Source organism: Scyliorhinus canicula, chromosome 20 (genome assembly GCF_902713615.1).
Source record: "Scyliorhinus canicula chromosome 20, sScyCan1.1, whole genome shotgun sequence".
Taxonomy (NCBI): Eukaryota; Metazoa; Chordata; class Chondrichthyes; order Carcharhiniformes; family Scyliorhinidae; genus Scyliorhinus; species Scyliorhinus canicula.
Window position 1 is genome coordinate 24,030,075 of NC_052165.1, and position 23,725 is coordinate 24,053,799.

The 23,725-nt window shown below is 47.4% G+C and overlaps 1 protein-coding gene across 1 annotated transcript in view; it reads right to left on the reverse strand.

The window, feature by feature from the left end:
- The window catches only part of LOC119954897 (tryptophan 5-hydroxylase 2-like), a 73,914-nt gene that overhangs the window by 33,314 nt on the left and 16,875 nt on the right, over positions 1-23,725 (reverse strand). The window contains exons 5-8 of the mRNA XM_038780530.1: positions 22,558-22,625; positions 14,355-14,551; positions 13,787-13,922; positions 6,914-7,040 (exon numbers count right to left, since the gene is read on the reverse strand). Coding sequence (XP_038636458.1) covers positions 6,914-7,040; positions 13,787-13,922; positions 14,355-14,551; positions 22,558-22,625 — 528 coding nt within the window. The remainder of the gene's footprint in view (positions 1-6,913; positions 7,041-13,786; positions 13,923-14,354; positions 14,552-22,557; positions 22,626-23,725) is intronic.

A 23,725-nucleotide genomic window follows, 5' to 3' on the forward strand; every position in this document is an offset into this window, starting at 1 on the left:
GTGGTGCATGTGAAACTGGACCCGGGCCCCCGGGTGGCCATATTCGGGGTGTCGGACCAGCCGGTGTTGGAAACGGGTGCTGAGGCGGATGTTGCAGCCTTCGCCCCATTGATCGCCCAAAGGCGGATCCTGATGGGTTGGAGAGCAGCCTCCCCACCCTGTGCCCTGGCGTGGCGAGGGGACCTGTTGGAATTCTTGACTCTTGAGAAGGTTAAGTTTGAACTGAGGGGAAGTATGGAGGGGTTCTGCAATTCATGGGCATTATTCATTATGCACTTTCAAGAACTGGATAACATCGAACATTAGTTGGGGGGGTGGTTGGGAGGGTTGGGGGGAGGGGGACTGTGTATGTTAATGGTGACTATGGGTGATTCCTGATTTCTTTTTGTCATTTGTTTATGTGAACATGTGGGCCAATGTCTGGGGTTTGGTGGGAGGATGGGATCGTTGTTATTGATATGGGGATTGATATATTCGTTTCTGATTATTGTTTATTGTTGGTGGGTGTAAATTTGGGAGAAAATGTGAAAAAGAGGAGAATAAAAATATATTTTTTTCAATGACTCTTTGAACATTTGTGACTCAAGGACAAATTTAGTGCCTAGCCTAGTACGATCGTCTTGCATTATCATAATTGTACGAACTGCGAGGGCAGCACAGTGGCGCAGTGGTTAGCACTGCTGCCTCATGGCGCCGAGGTCCCAGGTTCGATCACGGCTCTGGGTCACTATCTGTGTAGAGTTTGCACATTCTCCCCGTGTTTGCTTGCAGGGTAGGTAGATTGGCCATGCTAGATTGCCCCTCAGTTGGAAGAAATTAATTGGCTACTCTAAATTAATTTTTAAAAATAATTTTTTTTAAATAATTGTAAGAACTACAAAGGTTAATGTAATGTCTAAATCAACCACTGGAGGGACCTAGAAGTACAACTATAAAAGACATTGATGCTAAGCCTTGTGGGTGAGAGATTGAAGAGAAAGCCAGAGAACAGACTGAAGGAAAGATTGTGAGTGAGAGCAGATCGTAGTTAATGTAATAATGTAGAGATTAGTAGTAGATGAGTGCAGATTATATGTTTATTATCAACTGTGAATTATATAGGAGTAAGTGTTGAATCGATTTATAGCTTTAATTGTTGTAGTTGTATTTGTTATTTATAGCTTTGTTCAATTTAAAGCTATGTGTGGTCTTTTTGAACACTACACCAACCATCCTAAAATTAGCAATACAAAGTGCACCTCAGACGGGGTAGTGACATCCTCCGCATGTCCACTATGAGAAGTTAGATAAGTATTACCAGTTTAACCTATGTTTGTGAACTTGTAATGGTAGCAAAGGAAGATAGAATCATGTGTGTGCTTTTGATGCAGTGTATGATAGAGCCTCTCTTGTAGTAGTGATAAGCCTTAGGATTTTATATTGTGTTCAATAAAAAAATGATTTGATTCAAAGTTAAAGGGTCATGTTTATCCATTGGCTGGAGTGAGAGTCCCAATTAACACTATGCCTTCTTGATACATATTATGACACTTCCAAGTTTTGTATGATATACAAATTTCTGTACCCACACTGCTCCAGGCAACATCATGATGTAAAAACCAGCAGCAGTCAGAGAATCCCGACAGTGCAGAAGGAGGAGGCCATTTGGCCCATTGCGCCTGCACCAACCCTATGAAAGAATCCCCCACTCAGGCCCACTCCCCCACCCTATCCCCGTAGTCTCAAATAACGTTTGGATACTAAGGGACAATTTACCATGGCCAATCCACTTAACCTGCACATGTTTTGGACTTTGGGAGGAAACCGGAGCGCCCAAAGAAAACCCACGCAGAACACATGGAGATTGTGCAAACTCCACACAGTCACCCAGGCCCCTGATGCTGTGAAGTAGCAGTGCTAACCATTCTACCGCCCCAGTCCAAGTACCAAACACTGGGAATACCACTGGGGAATACCAAGGATGCTGGAAATCGGGAATAAAATCAGAAAATGCCCAACATACTCATCTGCGAAGTGAGAAACAGAGTTAACATTCAGGCCAATGAGCACTCGGCAGACTGTGAAAAACAACTATGCACAACTGTTTTCCATGCTGTCGCCAGTTTTATATCCATGCTGCTCCTCTCCCCTTTATCCAAAGCATTGAAATTTCACAAACAAACTCAATATGTGATACTTGTCAGATATCTTTTCAAAGTTTGTGGTTCACATGGACTATGCTGCTCTCATCCACCTTCACTGTTACCTTCCCAACAAATCCTAACCTTCATTAGTTCATGTCTATCCAAGTGGCTGTTCATTTTCTCCTGGTTTATTGTTTTGTGAAGCTCCCTCATGAGTGAAGTTAAAACGACTGGACTAAAATTCCCAGGTTTATATAAAGGTGTAACATTTGCAATCCGCCAGTTGTTTTGACACCGGCTCTGTATTGAAGGAAGGTTTGGAGTTTTGAGGCCAGTCCCGCCACAGTTTGCACCCTTACTTCCCTCAGTATCCTAGGATGCATCCCATTCAGACTGGATGGCATCATCAACTATAAGCAAGGATGCAACACCAGTGTCACATCTACTTGATGTAGGATTCAGTAACAAGACTCTGCGATCAGCTTACATGAAAATTAACTCAAAATCATTGCGTCAGGTCACCTTTAGGTTGACTGATAAAAGTGAGCTTCCCAAATTGGTGAATAGCCGTTCGGAGGGGCAGAGCTTGAGTATTGCTGAAAACAGACATTTTGTTGAAGCTTTTCATCTAGCACTCATCAGGCCAATCACAAGAATACCAATGTCAGGGGAAACAGCAGGTTTCTGTTGGATGAGAAGAGAGTTCTAATTTGTTGGCAAGTGGGCTCTGACTGGTAGAAGCATTGCCATGGAGAATGCACCAGTTGATGGTGACTGGTAGTTAACTGACAAGCTTCAACAAAATGTCTTTTTCAGAGATACTCAAATTAGTATCTGCGCATCATGTGCAGTTAAACCTTGTTACGACATGAGATTTGCAACCATGTCTTTCATTATCACAATGTTCAGTAGAAAAGATCAAACTCAAGTATAATGAAATTCTGACCGAAATATTGCTGCAGGCATTTCTTTATCACATATTGCCAGGATACATATTAGTGGATGTCACAGGACATCACTCCAGGAGCACCTCAGGGTAGTGTCCTGGGCTCAACCATCTTCAGCTGCTTTGTCAATGACTTTCCCTTTGTCATAAGGTCAGAAGTGGGAATGTTCGCTAATGATTGGATAATGTTAAGAACCATTCGCAACTCCTCAGATACTGAAGCAGAGCATGCCCATGTGTAGCAAGACCTGGACAACATTCAGACTCAGGCTAATAAGTAACATTCATGCCACACAAGTGCCACACAATGACCATCCCCAATAAGAGAGAATCTAACCATTTCTCCTCACTGCTAAATCCCCCATAAACATCCAAGGGGGTTACTATTGACCAGAAATGTAATCCTAACAGCGATGTAAATACTGCAGCAGCAAGATAAGGCCAAAGGGCGGGACTTAGGTGACCAGTAATTCGCCTCCAGACTCCCAATGCCTGTCAACCATCTGCAACGTACGAGTCAAGAGTGTGATAGAATACTCTCCACTTGCCAGCTCCAACAACATTCCCCATCGGTCAAAACAGCCACTTGATTGTTCACCGTCAAATATTCATTTGATCCAGTACCAACACACTGTGGCAGCAGTGTGTACCATCTACAAGGTACACTGCAGCAACACACCAAGACATCACCTTCCAAACCCACAAATTCTGCCGCCTAGAAGGACAAGGGAGGGGAACATCACCACCTGTATTGCTCTCCTAGTCTCATACACCATCCTGACTTGGAAATATATCACAGTCCCTGAATCAAAATGATTTCTACACCATGTGGACTGCAATGCTTCACAAAGGCGACTCCCCTCCATCTCCTGAAGGGCAATTATGAATGGGCAATAAGTGCTGGCCAGTCGGCAATGCTCACATACCATGAATAAAAAATAAAAATAAACTTTTCTCACGCTAAGTCACCATTTTCAATTGTGGACGCCTCATGGCGATTCATTTCAAGTTCTATTAGCAAATGTCCTTCACCCAGACATCTGTTGAGATGTCTGGGTGAAGGCCCGTGGGCTACATGGTAGCACAGTGGTTAGCATTTTTGCTTCACAGCTCCAGGATCCCAGGTTCAATTGCCAGCTTCGGTCACTGTCTGTGTGGAGTCTGCACATCCTCCCCTGTCTGCGTGGGTTTCCTCCGGGTGCTTTGGTTTCCTCCCACAGTCCAAAGATGTGCAGGTTAGGTGGATTGGCCATGCTAAATTGCCCCTTAGTATCCGAAAAGGTTGGGTGGGGTTACTGGGTTACAGGGATGGGGTGGAGGTGTGAGCTTTGGTCGGGTGCTCTTTCCAAAGGCCAGTGTAAACTCGATGGGCCGAATGGTCTCCTTCTGCACTGTAAATTCTTTTTTTTTTAATTTAGATTCAAGGTTATGACTGTGAGATTAGGTACAAGCCAGGTATTTTGATAATCACATCGGATACACTTAGCAGATTGCTTAACCCAACTAAATCAAAAGATATATGCTTAGATCCACAAGTTGACTTCATTGACATTGAACTTGAGGATATTTTCTAAATTGATCTGGTACATTTGTAATACAAATGCTAGCAGCTGCAAGAAGAAATGGCAAAATATTTTACATGACAGAAGTTGTGGAAAATGATCATCAAAGGATAGCCTGATTTAATTCAGCATGTCCAGATACACATGAGACCATTTTTGGCATTATTGGGATGGGCTAGACAAATTGCGGGGGGTCATTTTAAAGGCAGGCAGATCATCACACTGGAATCTCTGTGACCTGATATTCTTCAACAGCTTCATCACTTACACATGGGCATAGATCAGACGAGAAGACTCACAAGACAGACAGTCTATTGGCTGAGTCTCAGAAGGCTGAGTATGAACAATGATATTGAACTGACCATCAAGAAGTGCAAGGCATGTCAAGAGCACATGGCAAGTCAGACAAAGCACTATTGATTCAACATGAAGTTCCTACCCACCCTTGGTCCAAAATTGCATCCGACTTCTTTCTGATTTCATGTTCAACTACTTTACCAAGTTATTTACCCCATTATTCGACAATTGCAGAATACGTCAAGGACAACGGTTGCATATACTCTTAAGTGCTAATTTAGTTTATTTGGTGTGCCTGGAGAAATCATTTACAGATAACAGTCCACAATTTATTCAGAAACCATTTCCGTATATGAGTGAGAAGTGGAATATTGATCAAACTACTCTTTCTCCTCATTACACTAGATATAAGGGCCAACCTGAATGAATGATTTACACAGTGAAACCCCTCATTCGTAAATGTAGACAGGTCTAGCAAGATTTATACATTGCAATGTTATATCTGACAGCGAAATCGTTGAGTGCAACTATTCTATCAACAGTTGAGCTCATGTTTGGCAAACTCATGCATACTAATTTACCTACTCTTACCCATTCTACTCTCTCAGAAGCTAGAGAGCAGCTTTCCAAGTTACAAGAGAAGCATGCATGAGAAAAACGCAGGTACAGAATCAGCAAGTCTATATTTGGGACAATAAGTTTGCATCTAGGATCCCATGGAAGGTTTGTGACAATGAGGTGAGGTGACAAGGATTTGTTCAGAACCAAGGTCTCATGAAGTCATTAACACAAAGGTGCAATGGTGAGGCATAACCAAGGACAAATCAGGTCCATCCCAACTCCACAACCACTGTGCAGCCCTATTGCATCTAGGACAAGATTCCAAATGCAGCCAGGAGCAACAGCTAAGAATGACAATCACATGGATCACTGTGAGAAATTAAAGAACCCTCCAGACAAAGTTACCATCACAACAGCTGGACATACCAGCAGATTACCTCTACACTTTAGAGACTCACAGGTTCATCAGTTCTATGCACTTATGTAATAGAAACTAAGCATGAATGTGTATTTAAATAGTTATACTTCTTTGGAAGCGGGAAAAGTATCTTGAAAAGGAAAGGAGGATGTGGTAATATGCTCATATGGTAATATGGTAATAAGGGGCTGGTTTAGCTCACTCAGCTAAATCGCTGGCTTTTAAAGCAGGCCAGCAGCACGGTTCGATTCCCGTACCAGCCTCCCCGGACAGGCGCCGGAATGTGGCGACTAGGGGCTTTTCACAGTAACTTCATTGAAGCCTACTCGTGACAATAAGCGATTTTCATTTTCATTTCATATGCCTTTAAGGGATGTCAGCATGACACAGTAGAGGGGAAATGTGGAACGTGATCCAATCTTAGTTTCACTTTTTGCTTTGAGCAGAGCACTCACACATCTCTGATGTCCTCAAGCTTCATAAGTATGCATAACTGTTCCCATGTGCCTAGAATGCATAAATGAACCCATATTTACCCAATCCCATATGAGTGATAGGTGCTTGTGTCTTATACCGAAGGTATTATATCATTACAATAACAACATTTATGTGGAGTGAATTTCTCTTTTATAGAGAAATCTATAAATTATTGATGTTGGTATTGGGAGAGAGTCAATGAATACAGGAGATTTGGCACAGGGATAGAAGCAAGGCCACATTGCAAACAGGACAAATTCAATTTAATACAGATAAATGATGGCCAACCAATACTGCTGAACTGGTTCTGGAAGATGCTGAAAGTCATCTGGCAGTGACAATAAATTCAACACTTACTATATCCGAGTCAGGCAGTCAACCAAACAAACAGAATGTTGAACAATAAGTCTTGGAGAAGTGGGAATAAAATTGGCGCGAGATGACACAGGCTCTGAACAGATAGACATGTGAATATGTGGTTGAACTGCTCTAGCATATTTGTAAGAAATTCTAGACGGGGGCAACTTACAGTGGCTAACTTCTGAACATCTTCATCTGTCGCAGCAAGAGAGACAAGGCCTAGTTCTTGTGAAAACTGTGCAAAACTTGGATCTGCCAGGAGAGGTACATGTCCCAGCAGCTCATGGCATGTATCACTGAAAAATATATGTTGAAAAGAGAATTATAGTGTGCATAACCTGTACATTAGCATCACCAGCTACATTCAGATATACATTATACATAGTGACATTCCAGAAAGTGAGGAAATACAATTATGACTTTATAAATGTAATAAGATTAATTTATGTGGCTTTTATTGCTTACAAACTGCTTATATGTGGAAATGGTTAAAAGACAGAACTCATACAAATATTGTTCCTTTGGATTTGGGATCTTGGTGAGGGAGCATTAACCTTTTAACCAATTGGGAGCAGGGAAGCCCCTGGAGTGTACTCGGAATCTGGGGAAGTTCACCCTCTGGAGCTTTTGCTCCATAGTGCTGAATCGATGTCAGTGACAGGCTCCCCACCTAGATGTCAGGCTGAGTGATAGGTGGGCAACACTGGAGAAAAGGTCTCAGGGTCAGGGGCAACAGGCATTCAACCCCTTACCCCAGAGAGAGGGAAATGACCAGTCCAAATGAGGGTTGAGATGTCTCAGCGGGGTGGTGAAAGCACCTTGGGGAGAGTGGAAGCTAAGTGTGGGAGAGGATGAAAAGAAGGCTCAGGAGGAGAGGGTATGTCTGATCATGGGATTGTGGTGGTGAGGGTGGAGGTTGAGGCAGTTATGCTGGATTCAGCAAGCGAGTGGAATTGTATCGACCACCTGAATCTGCTCCAGAAGGACAAATACTAAAACATGGAGGCATCCTAGATCAAAGCATTGGCATCTCCTAGATCATGTAATCCACTGGTCAAAGATCTAAATGACATCTGGACCATTTGATCCATGTGGACACAAACCCATCCATACTGTGGTTATAAATCTGTTTCAATCATAGAATTTTACAGCAAAGAAGAAGCCACGTAATTCTTCAGTAAAGCAGATATCCACCTCACCTATTTACCCTGCCTGATGCTTTTGCTCAAATATTTATCCATTTCCATTTTAAAAGTCGTCATCATAGAATTTACAGTGCAGAAGGAGGCCATTCGGCCCATCGAGTCTGCACCGGCTCTTGGAAAGAGCACCTTACCCAAGGTCAACACCTCCACCTTATCCCCATAACCCAGTAACCCCACCCAACACTAACGGCAATTTTGGACACTAAGGGCAATTTATCATGGCCAATCCACCTAACCTGCACATCTTTGGACTGTGGGAGGAAACCGGAGCACCCGGAGGAAACCCATGCACACCCGGGGAGGATGTGCAGACTCCGCACAGACAGTGACCCAAGCCGGAATCGAACCTGGGACCCTGGAGCTGTGAAGCGATTGTGCTATCCACAATGTTACATTTCTGCTTCCACCACAATTTCTGGTGCTGATCTCTCATTACCCACTAGCTATCAGAAATAGTTTTTCTCAATTTATTTAATCGAGAACTGCAACGATTTTGAATATTTTACCTGCTTTTAACCTTCTTTGCCTCATGAAAAGGTTGCTGCTTGTCCCCTAATTACTAAAGCCCCTCATGTACAGTCAGAGAAGGGGGATAACTACCTGTCATGTGAGAGTACCTTTAAGAAATGGGTGTTTAAGAAATGCACCTTTAAGAAATGGGTGTTTATCAATGATGTCAGTGTGGGTGGATCTGGGCTGTTCGTCAGCTTTTTACTTTCGTTTTAGGCTGTTGCTGCGGGGTGTGTTTTAGTTTTGTTTCCAGAGCTGGATAGCTGCAGTCACAGCCAAAAGGGGTATTAGTCTCTCTCTCTCTCTCTGTAACCTAAAAACTGTAAATCGATTCCATGGTGTTTTAAAACTAATAACTGCTCTCAGTAGTGACTTTAACCTGATGTGCTTCTGTTTAAAGGTTTTTTAAAGTATTATGGATGGTAAAAGGACAGCTTAAGGATTACTTAGTATTGCATTCTTTGGGGACTGTATTTGAATTAATGGTTGCCAAGATGTTCACTGTATGTTTTAAAAATGTTAACTTGAGATCATAGAATAAACATTGTTTTGCTTTAAAAAATACTTTTCCATTTCTGCTGTACCACACCTGTAGAGTGGGCCGTGTGCGCCCCATACCACAATCTATTAAAAGTTGTGGGTCAGGTAAACTCTATGACACACTTTGGGGTTCTCTAAACCCTGGCCTATAAGACTACCTCATAACTTTGGGGGCTTTTAAGACACACAAAAATAAAATATTCACCAATAAAACTTCTTTATCCAAAGATTGGTCGGAATATAAAACATGTCACCACATGAAGTAATGGAGGTAAATAGCACAGATGGTGATCGCCACAAGTCGGTAGGAGCCCCTGAACCTGGAAGCCTGACATGCTGCGACAGACAATGTACTTAAATCCCCTCTGTCAGCGCTGTGTCCACGCCAAGCTGCGCCTGGGCCTCGGCAATGAACACTCAGGAAAATGCGTAGCTCTTGCATTTTCTTTTTTTAAATAAATTTAGAGTACCCAATTCATTTTTTCCAATTAAGGGGCAATTTAGCGTGGCCAATCCACCTACCCTGCACATCTTTGGGTGTGTGGGGGTGAAACCCACGCAAACACAGGAAGAATGTGCAAACTCCAAACGGACAGTGACCCAGAGCCGGGATTGAACCTGGGACCTCGGCGCCGTGAGACTGCAGTGCTAACCACTGCGCCACCGTGCTGCCCTAGCTCTTGCATTTTCAGGTAGATGAGTAATAATATGGGGTGGGGGGGGGTGGAATAACTATTAGGAGGCCCATCCATGGGTATCGATGCCACTCGGACGCCCTTCAAAGGCAGAGCTGCAAGCCGGAGCACCTGTTTGTTTTGGCACATCCACCACTTCCCCATTTGAGACTTCAGTCTCTTAAAAGTCGTCTGCAATGCTTGAAATAGCAATCCCCTCAGGCACTAAGCTTGCAGTTTCCTAAGGTGTGCTTCCTGAGAGTGCTGCTTAACTCTGGTAATGTTAGATTGCAGACCTGCCTCTCTTGTTAACACACATTTCAGTACTGGATTCAGTACCTCACTGAGCTTGTTGCTGCGATGACCAGAAGTCTCAGGCTCCCTTGGAGCTTAGTAGATCAAGTATTGCATCTGCGTTCTCAGGAAGAGCCACTCAATGAAAGCTTGCTGCTGAGGAATGATATGCAAGCCCATCATCCCAGCTCACTCTTAAAAATCTCCCAGAGGTAATTTACAGTCTGAGCTCTGTAGAAATAAATGGAGGTACAAAATGCACAGTGACTGCACAACCTGTTAGTCAGCGTGGTTTGTTTGTGTTCATTCATGAGGGTATTGCTGGCTCGGCCAGTATTTTCTGCCCATCCCTAATTGCCATTGAGAAGGTGAGCTGCCTTCTTGAGCCAGTGCAGTCCATGTGGCATAGCTGCACCCACCGTGCTGTTGGGGAGGGGGTTCTATGGTTTTGACCCAGCTACAGTGAAGGATCGATGATATATTCCTAAGTCAGAATGGTGAGTGACGGGGCAGCACGGTGGCCTAGTGGTTAGCACAACCGCCTCACGGCGCTGAGGTCCCAGGTTCGATCCCGGCTCTGGGTCACTGTCCGTGTGGAGTTTGCACATTCTCCCCGTGTCTGCGTGGGTTTCGCCCCCACAACCCAAAAATGTGCACAGTAGGTGGATTGGCCACGTTAAATTGCCCCTTAATTGGAAAAAATAATTGGGTAATCTAAATTTAAAAAAAAAAAAAAAGAATGGTGAGTGACTTGGAGGGGAACCTCCAAGGGGGTGGTGTTCCCGTAATATCCTTGGCTTAGATGGTGGCTGCCATCGGTTTGGAAGGTGCTGCAGGGCATCGCGTGGATGGTACACACCATGGCCACTGTGGTGGAGAGAGTGAATGCTTGTGGATGGGATGCCAACCAAGTGGGCGGCTTTGTCCTGGGTGGTGTTGAGCTTCCTCCGTATTGTTGGAGCTGCACTCATCCACTCAAGTGGAGAGTATTCCATCACATGCCTGACTCGAGTCTTGTTGATTTTGAACAGGCCTTGGGGTGTCAGAAGAGGAGTTACTCACTGCAGAACCTGAAGCTTCTGACCTGTTCTTGTAGTCAGAGTATTTATATGGCTGGTGTAGTTCAGTTTCTGCTCAATGGTAACCCCCAGGATGTTGATAGTGGGGGATCCAGCGATGGTAATGACATTATATTAAAGGATCGAAAGTAGGGATAAAATAGTACTTGTATTTATTTTATTCTTTAATAAGATTATGCTGCGTCAGGGCGGCACAGTGGCGCAGTGGTTAGCACTGCTGCCTCACTGAGCCGAGAATCCGGATTCGATCCCGGCTCTGGGTCACTGCCCCTATGGAGTTTGCACATTCTCCCCCTGTCTGAGTGAGTCTCACCCCCACAACCCAAAGATGTGCAGGTTAGGTGGATTGGCCATGCTAAATTGGCCCCTAATTGAAAAAAAAAAGAATTGGGTACTGTGGTGACCTACCAGGGCCTAGCGCTTAGGCCTGATTGAAATTGGTCATTTTAATTTAAAGAACTGGGCACTTTAAAACAAATCGCAGTCGCTCCAACACAGCCTCGTGGTAATTCGGGCTAGCCAAGTTCGAATACACTTAGAGGTCAGACAGGCTGCCAAGACATGTCCGGAACTGCCCTGTCAATCGACTATCAAGAGATAATCGATCTGATTGATATGCGCCGGCCTACTGTTGTGAACCCAGGCTGGGCCAGACTCTCGGGCGCCTAGAGTTACCGCCGTCCCTTATCCGGCAAAGGTGTATGTGCAAACACGACCAGGGGATACGGACACCTGGGGTGGGCCCAGATGACCTGTCAATTGGGCATCAATCAGATCATTGGACACTAAAAACTGCTTCGAATATCCCATTGGCAAAAGGCCACAGGAAGTGGGGAAAATGCGCAAAGCCAAAGGGGGATAACAGTAAGCACTCTGGGCCCCTTGGCAGCGAAGACTCGGTGTGGGAAGTGACCTTGACCAGACCAGAGAGGAGAAGACCAGACCAGAAAGCAAAGTACTGTACACATCCCTGTCAGCATCGACGGGGCCAAGGTGGAGATGGTGAGCAGTTTCAAATTCCTACGGGTGCACATCTCCAAAAATCCGTCCTGGTCCACCCACGTCGACGCTACCACCAAGAAAGCACAACAGCGCCTATACTTCCTCAGGAAACTAAGGAAATTCGGCATGTCCAAATTAACCCTTACTAACTTTTACAGATGCACCATAGAAAGCATCCTATCGGGCTGCATCACAGCCTGGTATGGCAACTGCTCGGCCCAGGACTGCAAGAAACTTCAGAGTCGTGAACACCACCCAGTCCATCACACGAACCTGCCTCCCATCCATTGACTCCATCTACACCTCCCGCTGCCTGGGGAAAGCGGGCAGCATAATCAAAGACCTCTCCCACCCAGCTTACTCACTTTTCCAACTTCTTCCATCGGGCAGGAGATACAGAAGTCTGAGAACACGCACAAACAGACTCAAAAACAGCTTCTTCCCCACCAGACTCCTAAACGACCCTCTTATGGACTGACCTCATTCACACTACACCCTGTAGGCTTCATCTGATGTTGGTGCTTATGTAGTTACATTGTATACCTTGTTTTGCCCTATTATGTATTTTCTTTTATTCCCTTTTCTTCCCATGTAATTAATGATCTGTTGAGCTGCTCGCAGAAAAATACTTTTCACTGTACCTCGGTACACGTGACAATAAACAAATCCAATCCAATCCAATCCAACCAGACCAGACACTGCCAGTGAGAACCACATTTGTGAAGACGGACCAGAGGAGCGCCAGCAATCAGACCCATAGCGGTACCAAGCCACCTTTGTGGGGAGTATACACTGATCTTGGGTACTTGTAGTATTTTGTGGGTAATTTAAGGGTTAATTGTGTTAAGTAAATATTGTTGAATTGAACTTGTGTTTGTGGTTTGTTCTCCTCGATATTAAAGACACACTAAGTAAAACTTTTGAGTAGGTAAACTGGTCAAAAGTATCTGAGGTTTTACAGATACAACAATACTCTTTATTTATTTTTAAATATTGTTTTTATAAGATTATGTCACGTCGAATTACACCATTCTGCATCTACACTACAACTGCAGCGTCACTATAAAATGATTTTGCCACATCTCCACTACACCCAGAAGTTATAAATCCAGCATCAGAGCATAACCTAACCTAACTCCAGATTGAAAGTCTACATTGTCATTTTACAAAGTTAAACCCTTTACGCCAACTTTCCAATTATGAGTGTAAATGCAAGCAATGATCTCATATTGGCCCATGATTCAGAAATGCAGTTGCAATCAGACAATCATTGTCACTGGGTAATCCAACTCCTTCTGTGTTTCAAAGGGGAATCATTTCCTCCCTAAATTAGACAATAGTTCTCTTTATTCTTTGATGGCAACGTAATAAGTAGCGGAATCTGTTCAGCTGCCTAAGGAAACTGGAAAAGCAATTTTTAAAATGCTTGTTCGGCATAATTACAGTGAAACAGGAGTAGCCGTGGGATCTAGGTTAAACACTAATAGTCACAGTTCCACACAAGAGACAGGCGAAACTTCACACGCCTGGGGTTCCATTAAATTACAGTCAGATTATTTGATACAAAATAGTTTTACTATTGATGTTGCATATCAGTAATATTAGTAGAATATTCATTCGTTAGAAAGTCTTGGAGCAGCACCAGTTCATACAATAGGCACTAACTGATTCCAAAAGCAGTTTTAGAACAATTTTGTACTTTGAAGAACAAGTTCAAATCTGGAAAAGAGACACTTACGGTTCTGGAGTGTAAAAGGGATCTGAACTGTGACGCACATACTGAGTGCAGTGGAAAACTCGAAAAGCTAGGCCAGCTAGAAAATCCCTCGGGGACAAGTATCCAGCCACTGGTCGGACTACAAAGCCCGATCGTTCTGTAACATGGAACAAAAGGGTTTCTACTTCAATTTGTTCCGTTAGTTGAGGAGAACAGCCCAAATATTGTCAAATCCCAGTAAAAGTCATCAGTACTGGCACCACATAATGCTGGAGTTCTATTTGAAGGTGTACATGACTAGCTTCTTCCCTGCTGCCTTCAGACTTTCGAATGGACCTGCCGCATATTAAGCTGCTCTTTTTTCTACACCCTAGCTATGACTGTAACATATTCTGCAGCCTCTCCTTCCTTCCCTGTGTACTGCATGCATTGTCTGTATCGCATCCAAGAAACAATACTTTTCACTGTGTACTAATACATGTGACAATAATAAATCAAATCAAAAGACCAGTTCGGGCAGGTCTTACCCTTCATTTCCAATTTTTACCGTTTCTCCTTGTCAGTGTGCAATGCACGCAGCCTCTAATACCTTTCAAAAATGCAGAAACATCTTCCAGTTGTGGGATGTTGTCCTCTCTGTAGCCACAATGTTTTGTCAGAAGAGGGAAATTCTTCAGGTACTCTTGACAGGCATGGGTTGGGTAAAGTTTCGTCAGCTCTTTGAACACGGTCCCCCAGGTCTCAACTTCTTCTTCTGTGTATTCAACTCGGGGGATAGGTTGACCACTAGAGGGCAGCAATAGAACATGTTACTGAACAATGGTGTTCATCTCTGTTCCTCAGTTACAGTTTAATTAGCGTTTTCCATCATTTGGTTATTGGAAGGTTTTTTGCAGATGGTTTAATATCTGCGCGGTTACCCACATCTTACCCATCAGCTGGCGATTATAAAGATGATGCACCGGTTGGAAATCAGTGCTTTATAGAGTTAAATAAAACAGTAATAATAAAGTCATAGAATCCCAACAGTGCTGAAGGAGGCCATTTGGCTCATTGAGTCTGCACCGACCCGCAGAGAGACCCCAATCCCCCGCCTTATCCCCGTAACCCCACCCAACCTTTGGACACATAGGGGCAATTTATCATGGGAGGAAACCGGAGCACCCAGAGGAAACCCACGCAGACACGGGGAGAACGTGGAAACTCTGCACAGACAGTGACCCGAGGCCAGAATCGAACCTGATTCCCTGGCGCTGTGAGGCAGAAGTGCTAACCACTGTGCCACCATGCCATCCTTGTCCTGACATTGGTACATAAATGTTACAGTGTGTGAGCTGGAATCTTTAGAACTGACTGGTCCAGGTAAACTATTGTTGTCTGGAACTAATAGTGGGAAGTAGTAAAAACATATGAAAAAAATAGAAAATTCTGGAAAACACAACCAACCCCTCCGTATGTGAAAGAAAAGAGCAGCAATCGGTGATAGTTTCATTATACCCAGGTCATTGGCCCGGGTCTCAGGATAATTAATCCAGTGACAATACACTATTTGCTGCCTCTTTGCTTTGAGCAAAAGCAGTGTAGTGAATGTACATCATGTAATTCACACTGTAGTGTATTGCGTTCACACTGTATAGCATTGTGTCCCTGTGGGCTCTGTCGGTGAGCCGTTGCGCGGCCCTGCCCACAGCGGGAGATGAGGAGCTTGTACAGGGCTCCACCCTCGGCTCCGCCCATGGCTCCGCCCATGGCCCCTCTCACTACCGGAAGTATAAAGTGCTGCAGCCTTGTGAGTCTGCAATTTAATAGACTTAAGAAAACTACTATGGAATCAGCCCTGAAACCTGGTCGACTAGAACTCGACCCGCAGGCTGCAGAGGCGAAGGAAATCTTTCTACACTGGCTTCAGTGTTTCAAGGCCTACCTGGCTGCGTCGACTACCTCTGAGACTACAGATGAGCAGAAACTCAGCCTACTGCCCACACAGGTGAGCCATTGCATCTCTACGCAACTTAACAGTACCGACTCGTACACCAAGGCCCTCGCTATGCTCGACCGATTATACGTGCGGCCTGTAAACGAGGTCTACGCATGGCACATTTTCGCTACCCACCGCCAGCGCTCCACAGAGTCGCAAGAGGACTACCTGTGCGATTTAAAAGCCCTTGCACGGGAATGCAACTTTCAGGCTGTCACAAGGCTGCCTCCCAGCATATGGAACTCGCTGTCTGTGATGTGTACATTGCGGGGGTCCGGTCTAATTATGTGCGCCAGCGTCTATTCGAAAAAGGGGCCCAGAACTTGGAGGACACGGTAGCGCTAGTAACCTCAATGGAGGTCGTGTTTCAAAGTCTCAACTCATTCCCCGCAGACCAAGCGACCCCATCGTGGACCCCCAACCAGCGACTGCCCCAGGCCTGCGCCGCACGGCCACCCACCTACTATGGAGCGCCAGTGTGCCATTTTTGTGGCCAACCCCAACACCCACGGCAGCACTGCCCGGCCTGCAACGCAACCTGCAGCAGCTGTGGTCGAAAAGGACATTATGCCAAAGTATGCCTGTCGAAATCAAAACCCTCTAACTCCCCCGCAGTCCAGAGAAATCGCTCCCCCAACTCGCAGGCCCACAGACCCCGCAATGTTGCAGCGTGTCTGCTGACTCCACCTCCCCCGACATGTGTGACTCATGGGGGCCGCCATCTTGGCAATCCTCCCCCACGCGGCCGGCCATGTACGAGTCATGGGGGCCACCATCTTGGGCGCCATCTTCCTCGCCGTCCGCCACGTGCGATCCACGGGGGTGGGCACCTTGGACGCCATGTTCCTCATCATCCACCACGTGCGATCAACGGGGGCCACCATCATGGCCATAACCCGATGTTCACCTCGACGACTATGACCTCCGCGGACAGTCATCACGGGGCAACTCCAGCACTGCTGACCGAGCCACCGACTACCCGCAACTCAACGCAGTCACTTTGGACCAGTCGCTGCCAAAGCACCTCAGGAGCTCGATGATGTCCGTCCAAGTCAACGGATACAAGACACCATGCCTCTTCGGCTCTGGGAGCACCGAGAGCTTCGTACATCCTGACCTGGTAAGACGCTGTTTGCTCCCTATCTTCCCCGCACGGCAAACTATCTCCCTCGCCTCGGGTTCGTACAAGGGCGCACCGTTGAGACCCTAATGATACAGGACGCCAGCTACTCTAATTTTTAGCTGTACGTACTCCCCGACCTCTGCGCCCCACTCTTACTCAGGCTCGACTTTCAGTGTAACCTCAGGAGCCTCACACTCAGCTTCGGCGGACTCCTACCTCCTCTCACTATCTGCAGCTTGGCAACTCTAAAAACTGACCCCCCTCCACTCTTCGCTAACCTAACGGCTAACTGTAAACCAGTAGCCACTCGCAGCAGGCGGTATAGCCTGCAGGACAGAGTATTCATTAGAGCCGAAGTCCAGAGGGGGTCATAGAGGCCAGGAACAGCCCCTGGAGAGCTCAGGTGGTGGTCGTTAAGACCGGGGAAAAGTTCCGGAAGGTGGTTGATTACAGCCAAACCATTAACCAGTTCACGCACCTCGATGCGTACCCCCTCCCCAGAATTGCAGACATGGTCAACCAGATCGCCCAGTACCGCATCTTCTCCACGGTGGATCTGAAGTCTGCATATCACCAGCTCCCAATCCGCCCGGAGGACCGCCACTACACGGTGTTCGAGGCAGATGGCCGCCTCTTCCATTTCCTCTGGGTCCCCTTTGGCGTCACGAATGGGGTCTCGGTGTTCCAACGAGCAATGGACCGAATGGTGGACCAGTACAGGCTGCGGGCCACGTTTCCGTACCTGGATAACATCGCCATCTGCGGCCATGACCAGCAGGACCATGATGCCAACCTCCACCGATTTCTCCAAACCGCCCAGAAACTCAATCTCACCTAGAATAAGGAGAAATGCGTTTTCCGCACTGCCAGACTAGACATCCTCGGCTATGTCGTGGAAAACGGAGTCCGGGGCCCCGACCCGGACCGTATCCTCCCTCTCCCTCATTGTCCCAGGGCCCTCAAGAGGTGCCTGTGATTCTTCTCTTATTACGCCCAGTGGGTCCCCCAGTATGCGGACAATGCCCCCTCACTATTTAAGACCACACTCTTCCCACTGTCAGCTGAGGCCCGCCAGGCCTTCAACTGCACCAAGGAGGACATCGCCAAAGCCGCCATGCGGGCGGTGGATGAATCCGTCCCCTTTCAGGTAGAGAGCGACGCCTCAGAGGTCGCTCTCGCCGCCACTCTGAATCAGGCAGGGAGACCAGTAGCTTTCTTCTCCCGAACCCTCTCCGCTTCGGAACTTCGACACTCCTCAGTCGAAAAGAAGCTCAAGCCATTGTGGAAGCCGTACTGCAGTGGAGGCACTACCTCGCAGGTAGGAGGTTCACCCTCATCACCGACCAGAGATCGGCTGCCTTCATGTTCGACAACTCGCAAAGGGGCAAAATAAAAAACGATAAAATCTTGAGGTGGTGGATCGAACTCTCCACCTATAATTATAACATCATATATCGGCCGGGGAAGCTCAACGAGCCCCCAGATGCCCTGTCCCGTGGCACATGCGCCAGCGTGCAAGACGACCGCTTAAAGGCTATCCACAATGACCTCTGCCACCTTGGGGTCACCCGGCTCGCCCACTACGTCAAAGCCCAAAATCTGCCTTTCTCCACCGAGGAGGTAAAAGCCATCACCAGGGACTGCCCGATCTGCGCGGAGTGCAAACCGCACTTCTATAGACCAGACAAGGCCCACCTGGTAAAAACTTCCCAGCCCTTTGAACGCCTGAGCATCAATTTCAAAGGGCCACTCCCCTCGACCAATCGTAATGTGTACTCCCTCAACGTCATAGACGAATTCTCCCGCTTCCCCTTTGCTATCCCATGCCCCGATATGACCTCCCACAGTTGTCAGAGCCGTGCACAGTGTCTTCACCCTGTTCGGCTTCCCCAGCTACGTGCACAGCGACGAGTTTGTCCATCATGAGCGACGAGCTGTGTCAGTACCTGCTCGACACGGGCATCGTCTCGAGCTGGACTACCAGCTATAACCCCAGGGGGAACGGGCAGGTGGAGAGGGAGAACGCGATGGTCTGGAAGACCGTCCTATTGACCCTCCGGTCCAGGAATCTCCTGACCTCCCACTGGCAGGAGGTCCTCCCCGACGCGTTCCATGCAATTAGGTCCCTCCTGTGCACTGCCACTAACCAGACCCCTCACGAGCGATTATTTGTTTTCCCTAGGGGAACTACCATGGGGGCTTTGCTCCCATCTTGGTTGAGGACACCGGGCCCGGTTCTCCTCCAGAAGCGCGTCCGGACACATAAAACAGACCCACTAGTAGAAAGGGTACTACTGCTACACTCGAACCCCCACTACGCCTATATTGAACACCACGACGGCCATCAGGACATCGTTTCCCTCCGGGACCTGGCGCCTGCAGGATATACCACTACCACCACCACCGCCGAGGTACCCCAACACCCCACCCGACCCCCCCCCACACCCTGCGCCCCCACACCTACAGGTTTCCTGTGCCCCCCTTCGCCCGTCACACCTGTCAGGAACGAAACTCGGACCGAACCACCCCCGGAGTCCACCCTCAGATCCACACCACCCGTCACCACCCAGCTACCCGAAGAGGCTGCAACCCCAGTGCTCCGCCGATCCCAAAGGACGACTCGGCCACCAGACCGGCTCAACCTGTCGACCCGTCACCCCCGCCGGACGTGATTTTTTTTAACAGGGGGTGAATGTGGTGAATGTACATCATGTAATTCATACTGTATAGTATTGTGTTCACACTGTATAGCATTGTGTCCTTGTGGGCTCTGTCTGTGAGCCGTTGCGCGGCTCTGCCCACAGGGGAGATGAGGAGCTTGTACAGGGCTCCACCCTCGGCTCCGCCCATGGCCCCTCCCACTACCAGAAGTATAAAGTGCTGCAGCCTTGTGAATCTGCCCTCAGTTCTTCTGGTGGCAGGCAGGCTCAGTTGTAAGTCTATTAAAACCACAGTTTACTTCCTATCGTGTCTCGAGTAAATTGATGATCACATCAAGCAGGAAGATACATAACGTAGAAATTTCACAACAGATGATTTCATGACTGGATGATATGATGTCTACCTGTTGTTCATGGTTCGTCGCATTATAACTTCTAATTTACGCATGAAGGAAATCCCAGTTTTTATGCTACAATTGTATAAGGTGTTAGTGCGGCCACACCTGGAGTATTGTGTTCAGTTTTGGTCTCCTTACTTGAGAAAGGACGTACTGGCGCTGGAGAGTGTGCAGAGGAGATTCACGAGGTTTATACCAGAGCTGAAGGGGTTGGATTACGAGGAGAGGTTGAGTAGACTGGGATTGTACCCGTTGGAATTTAGAAGGATGAGGGGGGGATCTTATAGAAACATTTAAAATTATGATGGGAATAGATAGGATAGATGCGGGCAGGTTGTTTCCACTGGCAGGTGACAGCAGAACTAGGGGGCATAGCCTCAAAATAAGGGGAAGTAGATTTAGGACTGAGTTTAGGAGGAACTTCTTCACCCAAAGGGTTGTGAATCTATGGAATTCCTTGCCCAGTGAAGCAGTTGAGGCTCCTTCATTACATGTTTTTAAGGTAAAGATAGTTTTTTGAAGAATAAAGGGATTAAGGGTTATGGTGTTCGGGCCGGAAAGTGGAGCTGAGTCCACAAAAGATCAGCCATGATCTCATTGAATGGCGGAGCAGGCTCGAGGGGCCATATGGCCTACTCCTGCTCCTAGTTCTTATGTTCTTATGTTCACACCTGGATTGCACTGACTCTCTGCATGGAGGCACGGTTTGTGAGGACAAGCTCAGGGATTTGAAGAGCTGCAGCAGCAAAGTGCAGATTTATTTATCTAATCCCCATAATCACATCCAAAGTTGAAATGCAGGAAATGGAGCGCTGTAGCACCGGTATCCTCTTTACATTTTCCCTCCATAAAAAACCTCTGACACATTTTGTGCAACAGCAAAAATTCAAGGATCGGCAACTTGAGGTGGCGCACCTCACCCATTTACCAACATCCCACCAATCAAAAGACATGCAGCGGGGTTCTCCGTCAGCTGATGCCGAAATCGGGAAATGTGATTGGGCGGAGAATTAGTTTTGACGGCGAAATCGTGGCGGGCGCCGGTTTCACACCAAATCGCAATTTTCCGTTGCCTTGAGAGTGGCATCTATGCGTTCCACTCCGCTCATTAGCGAGCCGAACCCAGTATTCTCCGGGACCTCCACCATTCTCCGCCTCCACTGGGGGAACACCCGGCAACAACGTTCACAAATCAAGAAACAGGCGCCGTGGCTGATGAGGGAGAGAGAGGAGGTAGGGCATCACAGAGGCACAATTCATAGTGCCAACTAGGCCACCATTTAGCCCGTTGGACCTGGTTGGGCACTGGGGTGCGCACCATGTCAACCTTGAATACAACCAGTCATGGTGGCCTTCCTCCTAGTTGCCACAGCCCTGCGGCTGTACGAGCTGGATCTGCTTGAGAAGGAGGAAGATGCAGCAGTGGAGAGTGCCCCAGAGGAACAGGAGGCAGCCAATGATGATGGAAAGCCAGCAGCGCAACAGGCCAAGGAGGAGGTGCAAAGGAGGCGCCGCAAGAGGCCTCGTGTGTACCAGAAGCGCCCGTCATTCGAGGACCTGCCGGACCGGGCATGCCAGTGGTAACAGCAACTCAGTGGGGTCTCACTTCCTCTCCCAATGCTGACATCCACCCGGTGACTGCCCTTTACTCGGGCCCTGTGCTGCAGTCTGCCTCAGGTCTGGCAGTCGCCCTCCAATCTGCTCCTGCCCCCGCCGGTTATGGGCAACCTTCTCCTGGGGGTGGGGGGTAGCTGGTGGCTTCAATGGCCAGGGCACCCGGCCGCGGCGGTCGGCATGGGTGCCAGCTGTGGTGCCGGGTGGGGTTTCGGACGCCCTCCGGGTGAAGGGTGGTGGGGGTTGGTGCCAGGCGCGCAGCGCTGCCTACTCACCTGGGCTCTCTGAGGAGGTCGTGCGGCTTTGTCTGGCACTACTGGCCGGTACAGATGGTGTTGCCATTGGCACTGTCAGCCTCTGCCACCTGCGCCCAGCCCACGGCGGCACTGGCAGTCTCCTTCCCGGGGCGGGGTACAGGGTCCCCTGCCTTTCCTCCACAGTGTCTAGCAGGGTCTGAATCTCGGCGTCCGTAAAACAGGTGGCCGCTCTACTCGCTGCCATTTTGTTGGCTGCGATGGTGTGGATGGGGAGTGAAGTGTGTATACGCGGCTGCAGCTTGTCAGCTTCCTGAGTGCCAATCGCAAATCTGCTGAATCCGGCAGCGTTTCTCATTGGAATCGATTACATTCCCCGTGACACCGGTGCTAGCCCCTCAACGGTCATTGAATGAGTCGAGGTGCGGCGCCAGTTGTGGAAGTCCATGAATCCTGCCCCAGCATCAACACTTAGTCTCCGGAAGGGAGAATTGCGCCGATGCTGTATGGCTGTTCATATCCTCTGGAGAGTAGCAATTGGAACTGTAATTTCCTGACATCAAATGGGTGGAGTTTTCCTTGTAAGAATCTCAATGGCTGTCAACCATTTTAGCAGTGGACTCACACTTGCTGATGGTAAAACTAAATGAGCTTTAAGTTGAGGCCATAATGAGCAATTAAAGTTGAATCTATCAGAAAGGAGCTGATGCAGAGGATTTAAAATAAAAATCAGCAAAATTCTCTTTGTTACCTGCTAACACGTACATTTTGTAATTCATGGCAACGTCCACAAAGTACTTCCTTCGCTTTCTGTACTCATTGTCTTTAAAGCCCTGTGAACAGAGGGAGATTAAGGCTGAATTTATAGAATCATAGAATTTACAGTGCAGAAGGAGGCCATTCGGCCCATCGAGTCTGCGCTGGCCCTTGGATAGTGCACCCTACTTAAGCCAACCTATCCCCATAACCCAGTAACCCCACCTAACCATTTTGGACACTGAGGGCATTTTATTTTTTCATAACCAATCCACCAAACCTGCACATCTTTGGACTGTGGGAGGAAACCGGAGCACCCGGAGGAAACCCACGCACACACGGGAAGAACGTGCAGACGCCGCACAGACAGTAACCCAAGCCGGGAATTGAATCTGGGACGCTGGAGTGGTGAAACAATTGTGCTAACCACTATGCTACCGTGCTGCCCACTTACACTACAATAGTGACGAAACAAAACTCCCCAAAGTCCCCGAGGTCCCTCGGCTGTTTTTCCCTTCTGGGAGGAGAGCTGAGAGCTTATCCTGAGGGTCACCACACCTCAAGCGCAGGGCAAAGTTGAGAAGGTGGGCGGAGTCTTTGTGGATAACCTCAGGAGGTAAGGGAATTGAACCCACGCTGTTGGCGATGCTCTGCATCATATATCAGCTGCCCAGCCAACTGAGCTAAACAACACCCACCCCCGCCCACGAAGTAGCATCAACGCAACCCAAACCCGCTTCACGCTAACACTACAGTTGCAGTGTAAGCTCAGCCTAAGTCGCAACATTTTAAGAGTTATCATGCAACATAGCATTGTTGTCAGAGCCTGCAGTATTCACATATTAAAGAAAACATGCGTGTGAGTTTATATTACTCGACGAAACTGTAAAATGAGCATTTTCAATCACTCATGCACTAACTACATTCATCTAAGACATTGTGGTTTACATATCTGTCTGGCTTCATGCTGGGGTACCGTCTTATAAAATGGAACTGGATATCAGAACCTGGGCATGCGTTGCACCAAATTTTCAACCAGTAATCTAAACAATCAGGGGTTCATATGCAGCTGGTGTCCAAATTTCTGATTACCTCTTTTTTTTTAAATAATTTTTATTGGAATTTTTTACAGAAAATATAAAAATATAACAAGTAATAATATGCAACAAACTGCCCC